The 18,282-nt window shown below is 41.4% G+C and overlaps 1 protein-coding gene across 9 annotated transcripts in view; it reads right to left on the bottom strand.

Annotated features, from left to right (window-relative positions):
* Positions 1-18,042, bottom strand: part of mpdz (multiple PDZ domain crumbs cell polarity complex component) — a 50,927-nt gene extending 32,885 nt beyond the window's left edge. For 5 of the 9 annotated variants that reach the window (XM_084924254.1, XM_084924253.1, XM_084924255.1 and 2 more), the window contains exons 1-14: positions 17,894-18,041; positions 14,695-14,754; positions 11,499-11,665; positions 7,475-7,624; positions 6,742-6,881; positions 6,127-6,340; positions 5,784-5,906; positions 5,372-5,569; positions 4,625-4,727; positions 3,811-3,899; positions 2,958-3,192; positions 1,368-1,445; positions 976-1,055; positions 701-847 (exon numbers count right to left, since the gene is read on the bottom strand). In XM_084924254.1, coding sequence (XP_084780380.1) covers positions 701-847; positions 976-1,055; positions 1,368-1,445; positions 2,958-3,192; positions 3,811-3,899; positions 4,625-4,727; positions 5,372-5,569; positions 5,784-5,906; positions 6,127-6,340; positions 6,742-6,881; positions 7,475-7,624; positions 11,499-11,665; positions 14,695-14,710 — 1,740 coding nt within the window. In that variant the 5' untranslated portion in view covers positions 14,711-14,754; positions 17,894-18,041. Of the gene's footprint in view, positions 1-700; positions 848-975; positions 1,056-1,367; positions 1,446-2,957; positions 3,193-3,810; positions 3,900-4,624; positions 4,728-5,371; positions 5,570-5,783; positions 5,907-6,126; positions 6,341-6,741; positions 6,882-7,474; positions 7,625-11,498; positions 11,666-14,694; positions 14,755-17,397; positions 17,586-17,893 lie in introns of those variants that run through there. The other 4 variants (XM_084924258.1, XM_084924250.1, XM_084924252.1 and 1 more) reach the window with 2 other exon arrangements.
* Positions 18,043-18,282: the final 240 nt, after the last annotated feature.

Raw genomic sequence — 18,282 nt, 5'->3', positions numbered from 1 at the left:
ATTGTGGCAACAGTTGCCCAGCAGAAAGGGAGCAACATAGCAACATTAGCATTAATCTGCAGGTTGGTGCCACTCTTGCAGAAAACAGGAGGTTTTTAGACCTTTGTACTGAAACGGCCTCCTGCCAGAGATGGAAATGAGAGTGGTGAGAATAAACCGGAACAGCTAAAAGGCAAGCCATGAATACCAAACAAAGACCTAAAAGTAGCAAAAACAAATGTAAAACCAGGAATTTATTTACCATAACTCCAAATAACTCATTTGGAAACATACTTAAACAGCTGATACACCACTGATTAATCCAGCTTTCAGCTCTATGTGGAGTGATTTTTATTACTTTCTTTGGGGGAACTATATTTGGGGAAATATATGGAGCATAACCTCCTCAGACTTCACCCTCTTCCCCCAGCATCCTTGAAGTAGGTGAAGTTGTATCAGAAGCTTATCCTCTGTTGGTGAATTTTTAGGTAGGAATCATTCCTAATAAGTGAAGCCCAAACATGCCTTATTGGCATATACAGCAGTTGTCAGGCACTGTGTTATAACTACAAAGGAAACACCACAAAGACCATTATGATCAATGTAAGTACTTCCAGAGTTGCTGTGTGACAATATGTACTGCACTAAAACTGAGCTCCATGAACCAACCAACCAACCTTCTGTAAATACTAATAACAAATGTAATTTTCGAGTATTATACCTCAAGCAGCTCATCTCCACTGAACAGCTTGCCACAGCGACCGACCGGTCCCTCAGGAAGGACAGATCGGATGTAATGATGTCCGCTGTTGGCTTCTAGACTGATGCCCAGACCACTGTTCTCGGTAAACTTCTCCACCTGAGCCACCTGTCAGGGTAACAGTAAATCACATCTCTTTATGTGAAGCCTGTCAATGATTCAGACCCTTTTGTTTGATGACCCAGGTCACTGTTATTTTTTACAATATCTGCTCTGAATCTAAACAGTAAACTTACCACAACTTCATTACTTGGGCCCAGAATTTCCTGCCACTTCTTCATTAACTCCTCCTCTTCAAAAGGTGTTAAGCTCGGTTCTTCAAAAACACAATATGTTATGTAATAACACACAAAAATTAAGACGGTGTTGTCATAAGCCATTCACAGGTGGCACTGCACCATAAACTTCCAAGTATAAGCAAAGTACTTGAAAATGTGTTGTGGAAGATCCAATAAACCCTTATCTGCTACCATTTAAATGTCTGAACCTAGCAACAGCAGCCGTCTCAGCATGTCCTCACATTGTGTGCTGCTAGTCGGTGTGGTCCTGTCAATAGAAGCCCTTATCTGTCAGATTTGGGCCCAGTATCTCTGCTAAAGCACACGGAAAAAGCATCTCAGCCTCCTACCATGTTTGTCTTCTGTTAGCTGATCCGTGGCAGGGCTGACATCAGATCCTTCACTCTTTGTGTGGAGCTGCTTTTCATCTGTGGAGACGGTAAACACACAACGGACAGTGAGACGCACACAGAAGTCACTGAAAGGAGCCATCGACCTTCCACCACCAGCACACGCACAGCACAAAAAACCCTCAACACTGACACAGAATCTGTTAGTGCCTAATCACTCTTGCTTTGAAGGAGGACCTTCTCTCTTTTCCCTTTATATCAAAAACACATAAAGCGCCTTTGCTAATGTTTGCTAATACCAAGACTTTTAATACACGTTTAATGAGCCTGGGACTCATTTTTGTCTTTGGGGTTCCGCAAGGCACAGAACTGGTCACCCATGAAATGAATACTTGCCATGAAGTGAATTTTATATTAAAGTCTTTTAAGTACCAGCATACAAATACGACTCAGCAGATTGCTATGGAAGGATGTGACAACAGTTTAAGTTAATGGTTCGATTTCTTTCTGTTGTTTCATTCATTTAATGATTGAGCAAAAAGCACACTGTGCACATACACACACACACACACTCCTGTTTCTCCTATACTCAGAGTTTTCAAAGCAGCCAAAAACTACCCTCTTCCCTTCAGTCTCTCTCATAGCTGTTGGTTTTCTGGTTTTCTTCATGTTTCAACTTCCTAGTGCTAAAAAATAATCACTTTCAGTCTCCATCTATTACTGCTGACACTAAACAACTTATGCAAGTTGCTTGTCTTTCTTCTGCAACAGCCCAGAGGTCCTGTCAGCAGAGCTGGAGACAAAAATCTCCTTCCTCTTATTTAATGCCAATATTACATAAATGCAAAGGTATTAGAAAAACACACAAGAGATAAATGCAGGTTTCTCCTTGGTTGTGATGTTATGCATTGTGCACTATTTTACTATTCTGAAAGTTGATCTACTTCAACTCTCAACCAACATGATGCTAAGTTTTGGATTCCGTACAAAGACGGCTGTTAAATTTCTAGCCAGTCTGACTGCTACGAAGGGTAGTGCTTAAAAAGCGCTTAACTATATCGCCATATCTGAGAAAATAGTTTTTGTCCTCTTGGCATTTGTCAGCAGCGTTAATTAGCATATTTCAACCTCTAATTAGGAGCGACGGGGCTGTAACGTGGGAGTATTCTGCTGCTATTATGAGGAGGAACCTTTTAACCTGCAATAAGCAATTATTTTTCAATATTAGGAATTGGTGTAAAATGGTTACTCGCAATATGAAAAAGTCGATTTCTCTGCAACTGAATGATCCTGTGTTCAGGCTTCAGCTTCCTCACTCTATGCATATGATGTTGTTTTAGGCCATAACTCCAGCCAACAACATTTGTGTGTGGCAGGAGTAAGTTCTGTTTGCACCTGTTTACAACACGATAAAAGTGTCTGAAATTTCCTTTTGGAGTCACATGGAAATGACTCCTCACTGCATCATGAAACTCCTGTCAGCCAAATTTACACATCAAATGACACCTTTTTTGACAGGATGATGAGAAGCAAGCATATTTTTTTTTTTAATCTATCCTCATTAAATTTCTCTCACTTAATCCATCCTACCTTCGGCATCCTCCTCAGCTTTCTTTCTCTCCAGCTCCAGCTCCTTCATGACGGTGGTGGTTGTGGGGATGGTGGTGGAAGGGGGGAGGACGGTGACAACGGGGGCTGTGACAGGGGGGATCTCATCAGGCCTGAAGCCCCGCCGGATCAGCTTAAGGTGGACCGTCTGGCCCGTGTGTCTCAGCACTTCAACTGCCTGTTGATTGGTGTATTCCTGGATGTTCACGCCGTCGACCTGCAGAGGGCGATCTCTCGTGAGCCGGTGGATTAAAGGAGAGGCAGAACGGCTTGCTTGCACAATATGAGTGTGCTGAAGCGCCATCTATGTTCTTGCTGGAAAGAGATGAACTGCAATGGCATTAACTAAAGACTGATTTCTGCACCCGAGTGTCGTCTAATCCTCGACTTCATTCATTTAGGTCATTCAGGGCAGGTAGGAAGGAGATAGTTTTAAATCCCTCACAATCATGAGCGTTTAGGTGAACTCCCAACGCAAGTCCATCCTCACACACCAGCACACTAGAACAAAGTAAGTCAGAACTTCTTCAAGAAAACATGTAAAAACATCCACTCATGACTTCACTGTTAATGACCTACAGTAATGAAATTACAGACTTAACTGCTCGGTGTCCTGTTTCAAAACTCTTTTATATTCAGAGTCGCAAGAAGAACAAATAAAAAGCATAATTGTGAATTATTCAAATTCATGCATCTCATAATTTCCCTCCATTGAATAAAATGTGTAAATTAGATCACAATCAATGATAATATGAAACATTTGCTGCATGTTTAACCTCGTTCTGCTGAAAACAGAAGCCAGTCGTAACCAAAAGAGCATAATTAGTGTACTTACTGCTATAATCTGGTCTCCAACGTGAATACGGCCATCTTGGTCTACAGTGCTGTCTTTTGTTATGCTCTTAACAAAGATACCAGAGGGCTCTGAGGAATCAGAACAGTTTAGACACATAAATGGGTGAAGACATTAAATGTGTTTCAATTTGTGTTTCAATAAACGGACGGCACTTTTTCCTAACTTTACAAATTACAGATCCCTGAACATAATCAGAAATTTCAAACTATTTACAGAACAATCAGGTGTTCTGCATTCAATAAGATGCCACACAAATTATTTGTACCACTCCACTATAAAGGAGAACGTCACAGCCTGATACCTGCAGGCCTGTGGTCATGTGATTGGCTTACCACGACTACTATATTCTTCCTCAGTCAAACAGCAGCCCTCATGCGATTGTTTTGCCCCCTTAGCTCCAGGTGTTGTACCAAAAAGTGATCGTCGGGCAGAAAGTGATTGCCGTCCGCGGGGGAGCGCGCAGCTGCTTAAAGCTGTAGCGCCCAAATTACTTACGTAGACAGCTACTTCCGTGCAACTGATGCGGTAAGCTGAAGACAGCTTCAACCGTCTGGTTGTTGAAAAATAGTAACGCGACCGCATTTTCTTGTTAAGAACGGTAACGGCGTTGTAACGATAGAAGTAGTAATTAGTTAGATTACTCGTTACTGAAAAAAGTAACGCCGTTATTCCCATCACTGGTCCCCGCTTTACTGCCTGATCTTCATTGCTCCATGTCTTATAAAGGCAAAAAAATTACTCACAAATCACCTTAAAATCTCCATATTATTTTTTTTAAAAATCCGTTTTTCACCTGAATTCTTATCTCCAACATAACCAGCAATAGTGATCCCGAGTCCTTGGGTGTTCTTAGTAAGGCTCACATCAAATGCCTCAGCATCCTCTTCCTCGTAGCCCTGCGTGTAGACGCAGAGAAATGAGTCAGCATCACAGCAGAAACCAAATGAAAGAGATGTTTTACTTCAGAACAGAAGAAAGGAAAATTGCGGCACATCAAAATACATTGTTTAACTTTGATTAATGAGCGCTCAGTACCTGTCAGACAAAAATAAGACTCACAGTTACTGTGTGTGATCACAGGGATATAATGTTTGTCATTCACATTGTGAGTCACTAATAATTCAATCAAGTCAAAATAGAAGCGAGTGCTGAAAATGACCATGAAATTGCTGTTTGTAGGATGCTCGGAGCTTTTTTTTCCTTCTTTTGCTGGGAACGTAAAGGAAAGTGTGAGTCACAGGTGATGCAACCTGCAATTTTCTTTAATTGCACTTGTACTGGCTTGTCAAGCAGGAAGAAAAGATAAAACTGGATATGAAGGACCTGAAGTTTATGTGTGAAGTTTTTTATATATATAACTGTGTATGGTGTGTCTTGCATGGCAGGCAATTACCATCAGGATGACGGGTTCTCGAGAAAACGCTTTATTGCGAGGCTAGTGCGAGTCATAAAATCAATTTGAATGAGACACGCGTCTCTGTGATGTAAAAAAAAAATTAAAAAGAGGTATTTGGGTTTACAGAGAAACTGATGCCCTTACCTGCTGTTCGCTGACAGTGGGGAGCACCACAGGCATGACAGAAGCAGAAGGAGTCTCTTCCAAAGGACCTCTGGTAACAACCAGCTTCACCCTGTTCCCGCACTGCCTCAGGACCTGGGCCACCTGGTCGCTGCCCATGCTGTGCAGGTCGGTGTCTCCGATTCTCAGGATGTGGTCCCCGCTGCGCAGGCGGCCATCCTGTGGCAAGAAATGATTTCTATATTAACTCTGCGCTCATTATGGCATTGTCAATCCTAAGTGACAGGTAATTCTGTGCTTTCCTGCAATTAGCACATTCTCATTACACATAACTGACAGGAGTCATCTGTCTAGAACACTGAAAGTGTCATTGGCTGTGAGCGATGAAAAAAGACATCTCCTAAAGAAGTGACAGACACAGCTAAAGAGTCACCTGATCAGCGATGCCTCCAGGAAGTATAGTTTTGACTATAACCCCGGTGGTTTTTCCTCCAACAATACCAAAGCCAAGACCGGTGCCATCGTTGACAAGCTCAATCGTCTCCACATGTTGCCACTGAGACAGTAACAGAAGTGAAACACAATGTTACCCAGTGTATTATTAGGAAAAATGTACACTTAACAGGTATGTTTGTTTTCTGTGTCGTGCTGCTGGATGGGGTTTGCAGAGCAAAGAGCAAAGTGCATGTAGTTTCTTAAGTCCCCACATGGAAACTGTGTCAGATCATAAAACGCTCCTTGCACAGGCCCCATTGGTGTGTCAGTGTACTCATTACCGCGCTGGAGTTGGCTGATAATGTGCTGGCAGCAGAGGGCGTGCGGGACACTGCAGGACTGGCCAGCTGAGGTATTGGCCCTCTGGCCACTGTGAGCTGCACCCTGTCTGAAGCACTCTGCAGGATGCCTATAGCCTGCTGGTGGGTCACTGTCTTGTCCAGAGGCTGGCCATTAATGGCCAATATCTGGTCGGCTTCTTTGAGTTTCCCATCGCTGTAACGGGGAAGAAGCATGCAGCAGAGGCAAAGACACAGAATAAGAACCCTTATAGTCACTAGATACCACATTATAGCTTTAATTTTTGTACCTGTAACTCTGAATTTGTCTTTGGGTGAATACATTTAAGGGTGTTTATATCTGAAACATGAAAAATGCAGCTTCCACTCTTTTAGGATTGGTGTGACGCAACATGTGTTGCAACAGCTCACAACAGCTTTACTCTGGTATTTCCTGGCAAGTATAAAAGTATCTCTAATCTCCCGAGAGAATCTGTAAACGCACCCACCTGACTGTCTGAAACAAAGTCCTACAAATTTCAAATTAGAAATCAACAATTAACCAGATGCTGAAAGAATGTCTGGAAGACTGCACAGCAGCATGTTTTTCCTGCATACCAGTGAGCGACACTTCCTGGTTGAATTTCCTGGATGAAGATGCCGAGCTCTCCGCGGTTCTCGCTCTTTAGGCCCACCACGCTGAAGCCAAGACCTCCGGACACTGGCTTCTGCAGATCCACATGCGTCACATAACGTCCCTGCGTAATACACACACAAACCTTTTATATATATATATATATATATATATATATATATATACACACATTGGCCTTGTGCTGATTCACTAAAGCATCAAAGCTACAGGCAGCCTTTAGAAGTCTATTTGAAGTGCCTCGAGAGAGAGGAGCACTGTGTGGAGTTTTCCTCTTTTTTTGACTCTCTTTGAATGTTTGGTTTGAGTTATAGGACTTATTAAAAAGTAATCTTGCCTATTTTTGTGTAAAAATCAGTAAAATGTTAAAAGATTGACAAAATAAAGTCTACTGGGGTTTCAAAATAGACTTGCCACAATAGCATTATTTTAGCTTATACGCATCCCTTTTCTTCTGCATATCCAGTTCTATTCTATTCATAAGCCTATCCCAGCTGTCATAGGGCGAAACACAGGGTACACCCTGGGCAGTCACACAGAGAGACACTTTGGACTGTGGGAGAGAGCCTGAGTACCCACACAGACAACATGCAGATTCCACACGCTTTGTCAATATATGCCATCTAGCTTAAACCGACAATAAATTAACAAAATGTTAGCACGCATTACAATAACTGCCTCCCTTCTAGCTGTTTGTACCTGCGCCATGGAGTGGATAATATGTTCAAATTCTTCAGATGACGTCTTGCCATTGACGTGCGTGGGAGCTGGGGTGTCTGAGCAGGAAACATGGCTGCCATTGGGCTTGGCTGCTGTGAGATCACTCCCTCGTGATAAAGGGACACTCCCCTGAAATGATAAAACAGAAATGTGAAAACTACAGATACCTCACTGACACTTCTATGTTTACTCCTGGATTTTGGATCTTCCTTCTACATTCCTTTAAAGTGAACATGAAACACTACATGTATAAAAGTTTAGCCATCTTTCGCCTGATTGGCTGGCATACAGTGCTGTACTATATAGACAAAACATAAAGAAAAACATAATAGGTCCACATTCAAACACATGAATGCTATTGAATCAAATCCAAAATGGCAATTGATCTCCATTAGTTGTGATGTTGTCTGCTGGGCTTTCAGTTTGAATGGAGCATAACAGCTCAGAAAACGACCCTGTACACAGCAGCAGTTGCTGGCTTTAATCCAACCAAAGACAATTAAAAGTTTTAAGGGACAAAACAAAAAAAGGCCCATTATGCCTCATTTGTACTCTGAACATAAAGATCTTGCAAATTAAATTTTAGACACCAAAACTCTGGATCTGAGTGTCTAAAAAAACCACCGAGATGGCAGACAGTTTGTTATCCCTCCATGATTAGCTGGATCTATGGCACTCTAATCCTTCAGGAGATAATAGCTCTTAGCTGATGTTCCAACAGTGATGAGGCTCCAAATACAATATTTTTATCGGGGCCAGGGAGAAGCATCGCTGGCCATCTGGATGCTTTAATATGCTCGGCTCTTAATCACTGCAATGACTTTACTTGTGTGACAGATGAATTACATGAAGGCGACAACTACATAAAACAGTGTTTTCCCGATTTCATTAGCCAAAGGGTGTAATGTTTATGACTTTCCGAATTGGATTCAAAAGGACGGACGTAATGCACGGCAATAATTCTATAAACACTCCATTTGGCATATGGCGCTGCCAGGCTAAAGCTGTCCTTGTGAACTTGTGAAATTTGCATTAGGAAGTTGGACTGTGCGACTTTCAGAGCTTCGAGAACATGTACTGTACATCACGCTTCCTTTAAATACAGTCCCAGATTAGCACTCAGAAACAAAACTCCGTTGGACAGGACACATTAGTGCTGCACACAGCAAACAAAACCCCGTGGGCCCGGCTAAGTTAGCGTAGCATGCTGCTAAGTTGCCGTGCTCATGCATGAGCTTTGTTAGCTGGGGCCCAGCTAAGAGGATTAAAGTTCCAGTTTGGTTCTTGAACATTTAAGAAATTGTTTCTGCCCCACTTCACACAGTGGCAGCGGCCTCTTTCTCATTGGAGAGTAGGGCCTTGTCGCCATAGCGACGTGGGCTAAGCAAGGCCTAACTAGCAGAGCTAGAAGATGGGCAGTGACTGTGTGTGTGTTTGCGTGTGTGTTTGCGTGTCAGCCTCTTGTCTCAGAACAAAACACAAAAACAAACCATCTCCCCAAATTGGTTCTGCTTTACACGGCCACACAAACACAGCTTGGGTCTGAAAGCCCCGAAGAAACATAACACACTTATAGTTGTTGCTTTTTTATCTATTCATTTCTCAAAAATATTACTATTGTTATAGCACAGAAAAGGTCCTTTGGTTTGAACGAACTTTAAGTTGAATGGCTGCTTCTTAAGTTTTCTATTATAAAACAGAGGAATCTGCACACAGACACACACACACACAAAAGAAAGTACCTATTCTTGAAATAAGTCAAATCGCTGGCGCACAAAAATGCCACGGGGCTTTTTAAATCTAAATTCCACAAGGGGTAAAAAAGCGAACATCCCTTCCTCCCAGTGCATAGCTCGCATACTTTCGTCTCTTTCTCTGAAACGCTTACCCTGGCCCCTTTCCTCTGTGACTTGAGAGCGCTTTCCTTCCACTCAGATGTTTAATTCTCAATGGAGAGAATCAGCCAGAAAAAAGTATCTCTGCTCATGTACCCATATTATATTTGGCTTGTGTGGACCCTGACAGCAATTTGGCCATAGCGGCAAACACTACTGGGAATGGGGATTGAAAGGGTGAGGGGAGGATGTCTTGACATAAGCCAGAAGTAGAATCAGTGAGGTCACCAAGGAGGCAGGGAGAGATAAAAACCTGAATAAGGATATCAGAAACATTCCAGCCTAGCTGAGGTAGAGCTAAAGCAGGAGTTCCAGTTTTATCTTAGAAATTCCTTTTTTTTTTGTCATGATGCTGAAAATCCCACTGCAGGTTCACTGAATACTGTCACAGTCTGGTCAGAGTGAACGAATTCAGATTGTCCCACAGACATGTAGAAATAGACAATAGCCGACCTGTAAGAACAGACACTTTAGCCACAACAGCAGGCTGGTCAAGGTGCAAAAGGTGAAGTCAATCAAACGCTAATGAGATTGGGAAAAGAACAAAGGAGGGAAGTAAAAGCACAGGAGGCCGCATGAGGAGCTAACCTTCAAAATAAAATAGGAAGTGCACCAAACAGTGAGGCAGAGGAGGATGAGACGTGATGACGGAAAACACCCAACATAGAATTACAATAAAAATCCAAGAATCAACACAAATCTTAAATAATTACAAAGATCATGACAAGAGATATCATATTCCCAAAACAGGGAAGTCTGTTCATACAGCTGCATGTGATGCTCTATCAGTACCCAGATCAAATGATGTCTGATTGACAAGTGGGTCAGAATAAGGAAGGATTCAACAGTGGAGTTCACCGGGAACATGGGAAGTGCAAAAAATGATCATCAAGGATAAAAAAATTAAAGATGAAAAGCACAAACTGTTTCACTTCAGCTTCAGCTTCACAGCTGGCCCACAGACCGGTTGTACCACATACTTTCTACACTGGCTGCATGGACAACAAATCCTCTCTACAGGTAGATGGACAGTCCGTGACTGCCTGGGGACTGCCTTTGCACTACCCCCACTGAAGCATACAACATGAGCATGAGAGTGGCACGTGTTTAAGGCACTGACCATCCCTTAAATGGTTGCTGTCTGGAGTTTATGTGTGTTAAATATTAGAATTTAGCATAATTTCAGTGGTCAGAAGCCAAATATTCTCAAAATGCACCAGTCAGCCCAACAACTCCAGCATCACTTCCATTGCATACACAACTTCAACACTCAAGAAGGCATTTAGTGCACACGGTGTACGACATGTAACTAACGGCAGTATCCAAAATGAGTCCTGCCACAACTGTCGCCAGTGTGAAGCCATTAAAATGGGAATTCAAGGAGCCTGTGGCTGGAATAATACCTTCAGTTTTACATTAAGTCTGGGCAGGTCCCATTAAAGGCTAGGTTATGTCTCAACATCAAATGTCACCAGGAACAAGGTCCTGCCTCGAGCACTCCTCCACTACAATGGTACTATGAAAAATGAACAGCAGGTCCTAGTTCATATCAAAAGACACAAATGCATCTGTTTAAATAAACTTCTATAATAACAATCTACTATCCTGTGCTATCCCATCATTTTTGTAGTTTATGAAATCTGATTAAATGAACCCGGGATCAGCATGTTATAAATACATCATTCTTATTATTACCCTTAGTTAAGCTACCACAGGCCTAGTTTTTGGGCCATGATGCACTGGATGGTTCTTATTCATTCACCTCTTTTCACTCACTGTGTTTATAAACCACTCTGCATTTAATTGTTAGTTATTACAAATCTGTGGCTCTCTCCCACAGTGTCTTTTGTCCTGTCTCCCTCCACCACTTGTGGCATATGGTTTTCTCTGTATTATTGTAGAGTATTTACACCTTGAGACAACTATTGATAAGTTATATTAATGTAGAAATATTACATTTAAAGTAAGTAGAAAGTGTTTTTAACCATCTGTGACATCATATAATCGCTATCCTTAAGACACACAGTCTAAGAAAAACATGGCATAAGAAATGTGAGTCAAATTGGAGAAAATATAAGACTTTTAAGCAAAAAGGTTTGGGGGTTTACCTGATCTCTGAGATGCTGGACAGACTTCTGCAAGGCCAGGATCTGATGGAAGAGGGGGCTCTGGAGCACTGACTTGAGCAGGCTGAGCTTCTCCTCAGTGGGCACTTCTCCCCGCTCCTTGAGTTTGGCCTGGAGTCGCTCCACCGCCTGCAAGGCACGCTGCGTGTCTGCAAACCGTGGCATGTTTCAGTGACAGCGCCAGAGTGAAGGCGACGATGCAGGCAGCCGGAGGTGTGGGAGTGACAGAGGTGGAGAGAGGTGGCGAGGACAAAGACTTCATCAGTTCATGGGTGAAGATAGCGAGGGTGGGAAGAGTGTTTGGATATTACCTCATTTATTCATTTAGGCATCCTGATTTAATTATTAAGAGGATTCTTTAAAAAAAAAAAGCCTCCACAACCATTTGAAACATGACTTTAACATATTTATGTTTAACGATAACTCAGTGACTTGTAAATGTATAGACGGAAAAATACGCAGTCACATATCACAAACTAGGCTTAGTTAAGGCTGGTTGACTCTCAACAGGCCTATATCAAAATCGTGTAGCCACAAGTTTTTGCACAGAAGAAAAAAACCTCAATTTTCAATGCACTGCTTGTTTTCGGAATAGCAATGTTTCCTTTTCTTGACTTTAGGGTCAAATGGTGGGTTACACAGGAGCGTAGAATGAATGGTTATCAGGAGGAAAAGATAAAAGGACTGGGACCTCCATGCTTTGTTTGCTGGATCCTCTATAAGCCCTACAACCGAGTAACTCGAGAGTGGCTTGTTAGTAAGGATGGGCCAGCCAGACGTCATCTGAGCAAAAATGAAGCAATTTCAGAAGCTCACCAACTGTGACTAACACCTAATAGGCCGTGCACGAGGTCCAAAACACTTTTTGCACTGAAAAGCTTTGTTGTTTGAACAAAAAGTTGTAAATAGGCCAATAACACTTGAGCCCTGTAAGTTTATTTTCTGCTCACCACTGGTTCAGTCCAGACAAATGTAAAATTTCCACTGTCCTTCCCTCCATGTGTATAATTAGGAATACTAAATCAATGTGGCATGGACAGTTAGGTCCATAAGTGTCTGAACAAAGACACTTTTCCACAAAAGTATTGCATTAACTGTTTACGAATTGCAGTCAAGCTAACATAATTTTTAATATAAGGACTGTAAGAACCCATTAGCATAAGTTAATGCTGTGTTTCGCCCCTGTAGATGCTGCTAGGTGTTTACTGCAGTCACCTTCATGTGCTGCTTGTTTGAAGCCCTTTGCTGCAATTAGTTTTGTCTTTAGTAACTGAAAAGCATGCTCTGTTGAACACTAGGTCCCTTACATGTTCAATGAATTGATTCTGTAGTATGCTTTGGGTCATTTTCCATTTACACTCTGAAACACCATCCAACCAGTTTTGCATTTGGCTGAATCTGAGAAGTGTATAGCTCTTTATACTTCAGAATGTATCCTGCTGCTTTTACCAGCATCCACATCAACAATAAACACTTGTGACCTAGGTCTACCTGTAGCCTTACATACCCATAGAATAACACTGGCTTCACGTATGCTTTGGATCGTGAACTGTTCCTTGCCTTCTCTATGCTTCTCTCTTCCCATCATTCTGGTTTAAGTTAACCTTGGTTTCATCTCTCAAAAGACTTTTTTCAGAACTGTGCCGGCTCTTTTCGATTATTTCTGGTCTAGTCAAAGTCTAATCTGTCCATCCTGGTGTTGGGGGTAACCAGGAGTTTGTACCTTGTTGCATGAAGGCATCTCTTGATTGTATGATATGCCTACATCCTGGAGTGTAGTCTTGACTTGGTTATATGTTGTTGCAAAGTTGTTTTGATTCTACCCACTTTAGTTTTCTTTCGATGTTGAACGCACCAGACTGACGAACTCTCTGACAGGTTTATTTGGGTTTTTCAGCTTAATGATGGCGTCCCTCATTTGCATCATTGTCTCTTTAAAACCTCAGATTGAGAGTTCTATTGAACTGCTAATGCTGGCATAAAGTTCAACATTTGGACTCATTACTTTCCTCATAAATGAGTCATGAGGGAATCGACCTCACCTGCCAATGAAACTGCTTGTCAGTCAAATGTCCAACTACATTTGAAGGTCTGAAAATGGGGTGCTATGTATAAAAATGGGGTAATTCCTAAACAGTTAATGCAAAACTGTTGCAAAACCCCTTGAATTAAAGTTAAAAGTCTGCACTTCAGTCACATCTTGACTAATTTAATTAGAAATCCACTGTGACTGTGTACAGAGGCAAAATCACAAATAATGCGTCACTGTCCAAAAACCTAAGGACCTAACTATGTGTGAGTTTGCAGAAGAAAAGGTGGTCCTTGAGCAAAGCCTAAGGAGTCACAGATACATCAGCCAAATGTGCTAATTGCCATAGACCTACCGGGAAAGAAGATGACATTTACCAATGGCAGGAATAATGAGCTGACTAAATGTTTAACTGTAGAGTGATAAAGAGTTGAAATACATTAAAACAAGCTTCTTTTTTTGTGGAACCCAACCAATAAATCTGTATTTTCAGCCAAAATGGACTTATTAAAGATCTGGAGCTACATGAAAACTCTGATTTTGTTTTTTAATAATAACGCAGAAACGATGCTTAGGCTAATTTAGAATTAGTGTTATCAGTTTTTCCAGCAGAGCAGTGCCTGGAGCACACGTATTCATCACAGTTCATCATTTGCAGCTGACAAACACACAGTCAACATTCCCGTCCTGAGAGTGACCACAGATTGCTGTTTTAAAGAAAGAAGCTGGCAGCACCAATTTGGCATCATGCTTGACAGTTGGGCAAATAAATCTCTATGGGCACAAACAAACAATCAAATTTATGGCAACATTATCAGATATGGCAACATTGGCAGCCCACGGACATTGAACTGAATCCAGGGCCTCTTACGCTGGTTGAGAAAACTCTCAGCTTAAGCCAAATGTGCAAAGCACAGCCAGCAGAGACGGACACCCAAACCCCCGTGCAAAAACTGCTCATTTTTAAAAGAAGATTTTCTTTTTTTTGATTATGGCAGTGTTGAATCTTAATTAAACCGAGTACTGGTACTGGATTCAGCAGTCTGCTATCATGACCACACTCAACCCTAAAGCTGGTTCAATCATGGATGAAATCATGAATATTTTATAGATGCCTGGCATAAAACAATTAAAAAACCAAGTACTTACCCATTGTTTCTATCATTTTTAGAGCGTCGGATGAATGTGTAGTCTTCCCTTCATCGAGGCCTGAAAATGACAAATTCAGTATTTAATGTCTTTTTGTGAGCAATCAGAGAACTAAATATTAGACCACGCTGTTTTCTTTTATTTTTAACTTCCACAAAGCTCTCGGAGCAAGAAAAATGGCTCATGCTCCTCCTGGGTTCTCCTCCCAACTTACACATTTTCTGTTCAAAAGATTAACATTAAAAAGAAACTAGATTTATTTCATTTCTGTTAGGTCCATATTTATCTCTGAAGAATGCTTCACTATGTGCATCAGAGCACCATTGTGCTGAAGAACTGTCCCAGTTTGTCGAGTCTCTTGACAAACCGGCTGCCAGAAAAGCGCTTCTACTCAAGCTTCTTAGTTCCCTTGTATTCCACTAATGCTCTTATTGATGAATAAATACCAAGTAATTTACATTACTGAAATTTCATACAGCCGGTATTAGATGAAGCTTGAGTATCCATTTTGCTTTTATCAGATAAATATCATCTTACTTCATACAACAATGATAATTAATTATCCTCTCATACAACAATCTTATAAGCTGCTTTAAAACTAACACAACACCCTGCTAACATGACAATTTTCGTATTTAATTGTTGTTCATTTTTTTCCTTATAAATTAAAAGTTCACACTGACTTTTTATTTGCAGTGTTACTTAGCTCATAAATGAGTGTTTAAACTGTTGGTCAATATTAGGAGTGGGGGGTGGGCGAGCAGATAGAGCACAGTATTGCACTAATTTAGGTGGTGATATTGTATTAGTTCTGCGACACGAAAAAATACATTTTTATTAGCTAAATTAAAATTCTTTGGGGACTACTAGAAACAAGATGGATCATCTCGTGCAACACCAATCTGAGATAATGGTAACTGTGCAAACTTACTTTACACTGGCTCGACCAAACTTGTGATTGTCCAGAGCTTGAGGGTAAGGTAAGGTGATAGCACAGGTCACCTGATACGAGGTAACCTTTCTGCAAATAGTTGCAGACTGACTTGGAATGACTGCAATCGCTCTCAGAGAGATTGTCAAAGGTTTGCAAATAATTGCTGTCTAATTTACAGATAGATTGAGTCTTTGTCAATGAGCACAACGCGAGAGGACTCAGCTCCACTGGCTGCCAGTTGTTTGTATTCTGGTTATATTCCGGTAGAACCGGAAGGCTGCTGAGTGTATGTAATGTAATATAATAGTTATGCAGACAGATTGCATGTAATTGTCAAACTGACCCCAATCAATCGAGATTGATATCAGACTTATAGCACAGTGAGCTGGTCTTATGGCAACATTAATGTCAGGTTTTAGTGACAGTGCTGGTGTGTTTAATTGTCATTTGCCTTTTCATTATCATTGAACAACAACATTATGGTGGTTACCACTGGCTTTTATAATCTCTATAGTAACACACAGCAAAAGAGGGAAAAAGCGCTTATATTCTGCACAAAAAAATACCTAAAGGGATACCTGATTATGAAGTAATCAGCTCATGAATTTATAGTTATTATTTTAAATTCCCTAAAAGCTGCTTCAGTAAATCACCCTTGCTATTGACTGGTGTCATCCTGCTCACTGTTCCTTTCAGACACATATTTTCTGACTATTTTACCTGGAAAAAGTCTTAATTTACCAATATTTCATTGTACCATTGTGCAAAATGAGACTTTGATTTCAAGCACAATGGGTGGATTCAAACATCTATGTGAAGTCTGGCTATTTGTTCTATCTAATCTGTCAAAAAAATATATCTTTGTGAAACTAACTCCAAATGCTGCCTTGGAAAAAAAAAAATCTGTTACCTTCAAAGTGCATGCAATCAGATCAGAAAGGCAAGAGAAGGAGCAGTGACTCCTCTACTGTGTAAAAAAAAAGCCAGTGCCAATAAGCTCATAAAGACTCTCAGTGCCTTGATACTTTACAGCTTTAAAAGCTAACAGTAATGCATGATGAAGGTGATCATGTTGTTTATATTCGCCTAATTCTTTTAAGGGGTGCTTGCTAACAGAGCCCATGCAGGGAACATCGCACTTGGCTGCAGAGAGTGGCTTTGTAAGCAAGCGTGATATGACTCAGGGAGACGTTACACGATTAAAGGAGATTGCTCAGACAATTAAAAGCCCTGTATAGACTCTCAGAATAGCTGCAGTATCTGTGGCAAAAGGATCACCACAGCTCTGGTTTGTTTATGCATTTGCTTCACTCATCACTGCATGTGTCCTACCTTTTATGCTGAGTGATGAGCTAGTATGTTAGCCGTGTATTTCACTCATGTAGTGGTGTATTTATGTAATAAATCTGCCTTCACACGCACCTTACAGTCACTTATGGCAACAGTAGTATACTATATGTGGGGTTTTTTTCAATGACATATGTGGTTCAGTGTCTGAAAGTAGCTTTACCATTCCTTAAGTGAATCACTTAAGGATGCACACACTATAGTGGTATGTTATGAATCACAGAAGGCCGGAGGAGCTCATTAGCCGCTATTACACACTAGATATCAGCCTCCAAAAAAGTAGTTTAGCTCCGAGGGAAGCATTTCCTTGCGAAAATAATCATTAGTGAGGTTTGTGGCGAGTATAGTTAGCTAATAAGAAAACGCAGTTATTTTATCGCGGAGTTCCTACCCACCAAAAATCAAAGAAATTAGCACTATACCTGTGTTATTTCTTGTTTAATAAAGCGTTTAGTACGTCGTATTTGTTTAAAGCTGGTATATCCTGCCCAGGTTCGGTGGTGTTTTGAGTACAGTCGACAAGGCACTCGGGACAATCCGATTTTCTCAACCCCTCCTCCTCCTCCTCTTTCCCCATCTCATCTAGCAAGAAAGCAACAGGCTTCCCGACGCGGGGACGGGAAAGAAGTTACACACTATCGGGGCTCTGTATGGCCACAGAAAATCGCCCGAGCTGGCTTCTTGCAGTATATATAAACACTTTTACTTGAAAAAAAAGCCTCTTGGATCTATTTAAAGGCAGCCTGGTGTGATTATGTGACCAACCGCTACAGAAGACGTCTCACAATATTTCCCTCTAATTAGCGACATTAAAGCTAACAAAGGGGGTGTCTAGCTTGAGAAAAGCTGAAGTTAGTACACACCGAAGACTTCAGTAACGTTTCCTTAAGCGAAACCCGTTTAAAGAGAGTCACTTACATGAGTGTGGACGCTCTGCTTTCCCGGCGGCCAGGATCTTGAGCTATCCTCTGTTGTCCTGCGGCTAACGGCGCACTGACTGGGGCTTAAAGATGGGGCGTAGAGTAACTCGATCCTCTGTGGACACTTCCAGCGATAGCCGCACCGACAGTTCAGCTGGGGCTGAAGCGCCGCTTGCTGGCTGCCCTGACAACTAGGCCCTACATACATGGAAGAAGGCCTGGCTGCCGTGTAGGGCCAGAGCTAAAGTCCCCAAAACAAAGCAAACTCACAAAAACTTTAAATGCACACTTAAAAAGAAGTGCAATTTCAACAGTACAATTAAGTTTGTCTGCAGAACAGAGAAATCCTGCTCCTGTAAATGAAATAACTATTTGTGTATAAATTGT

Source organism: Perissodus microlepis, chromosome 3 (assembly GCF_051167445.1).
Source record: "Perissodus microlepis isolate ML-2025 ecotype Zambia chromosome 3, ASM5116744v1, whole genome shotgun sequence".
NCBI classification, from domain to species: Eukaryota; Metazoa; Chordata; class Actinopteri; order Cichliformes; family Cichlidae; genus Perissodus; species Perissodus microlepis.
The sequence above is the reverse complement of the archived record's forward strand: the minus strand, read 5'-3'. Positions and strand labels throughout refer to the sequence as shown.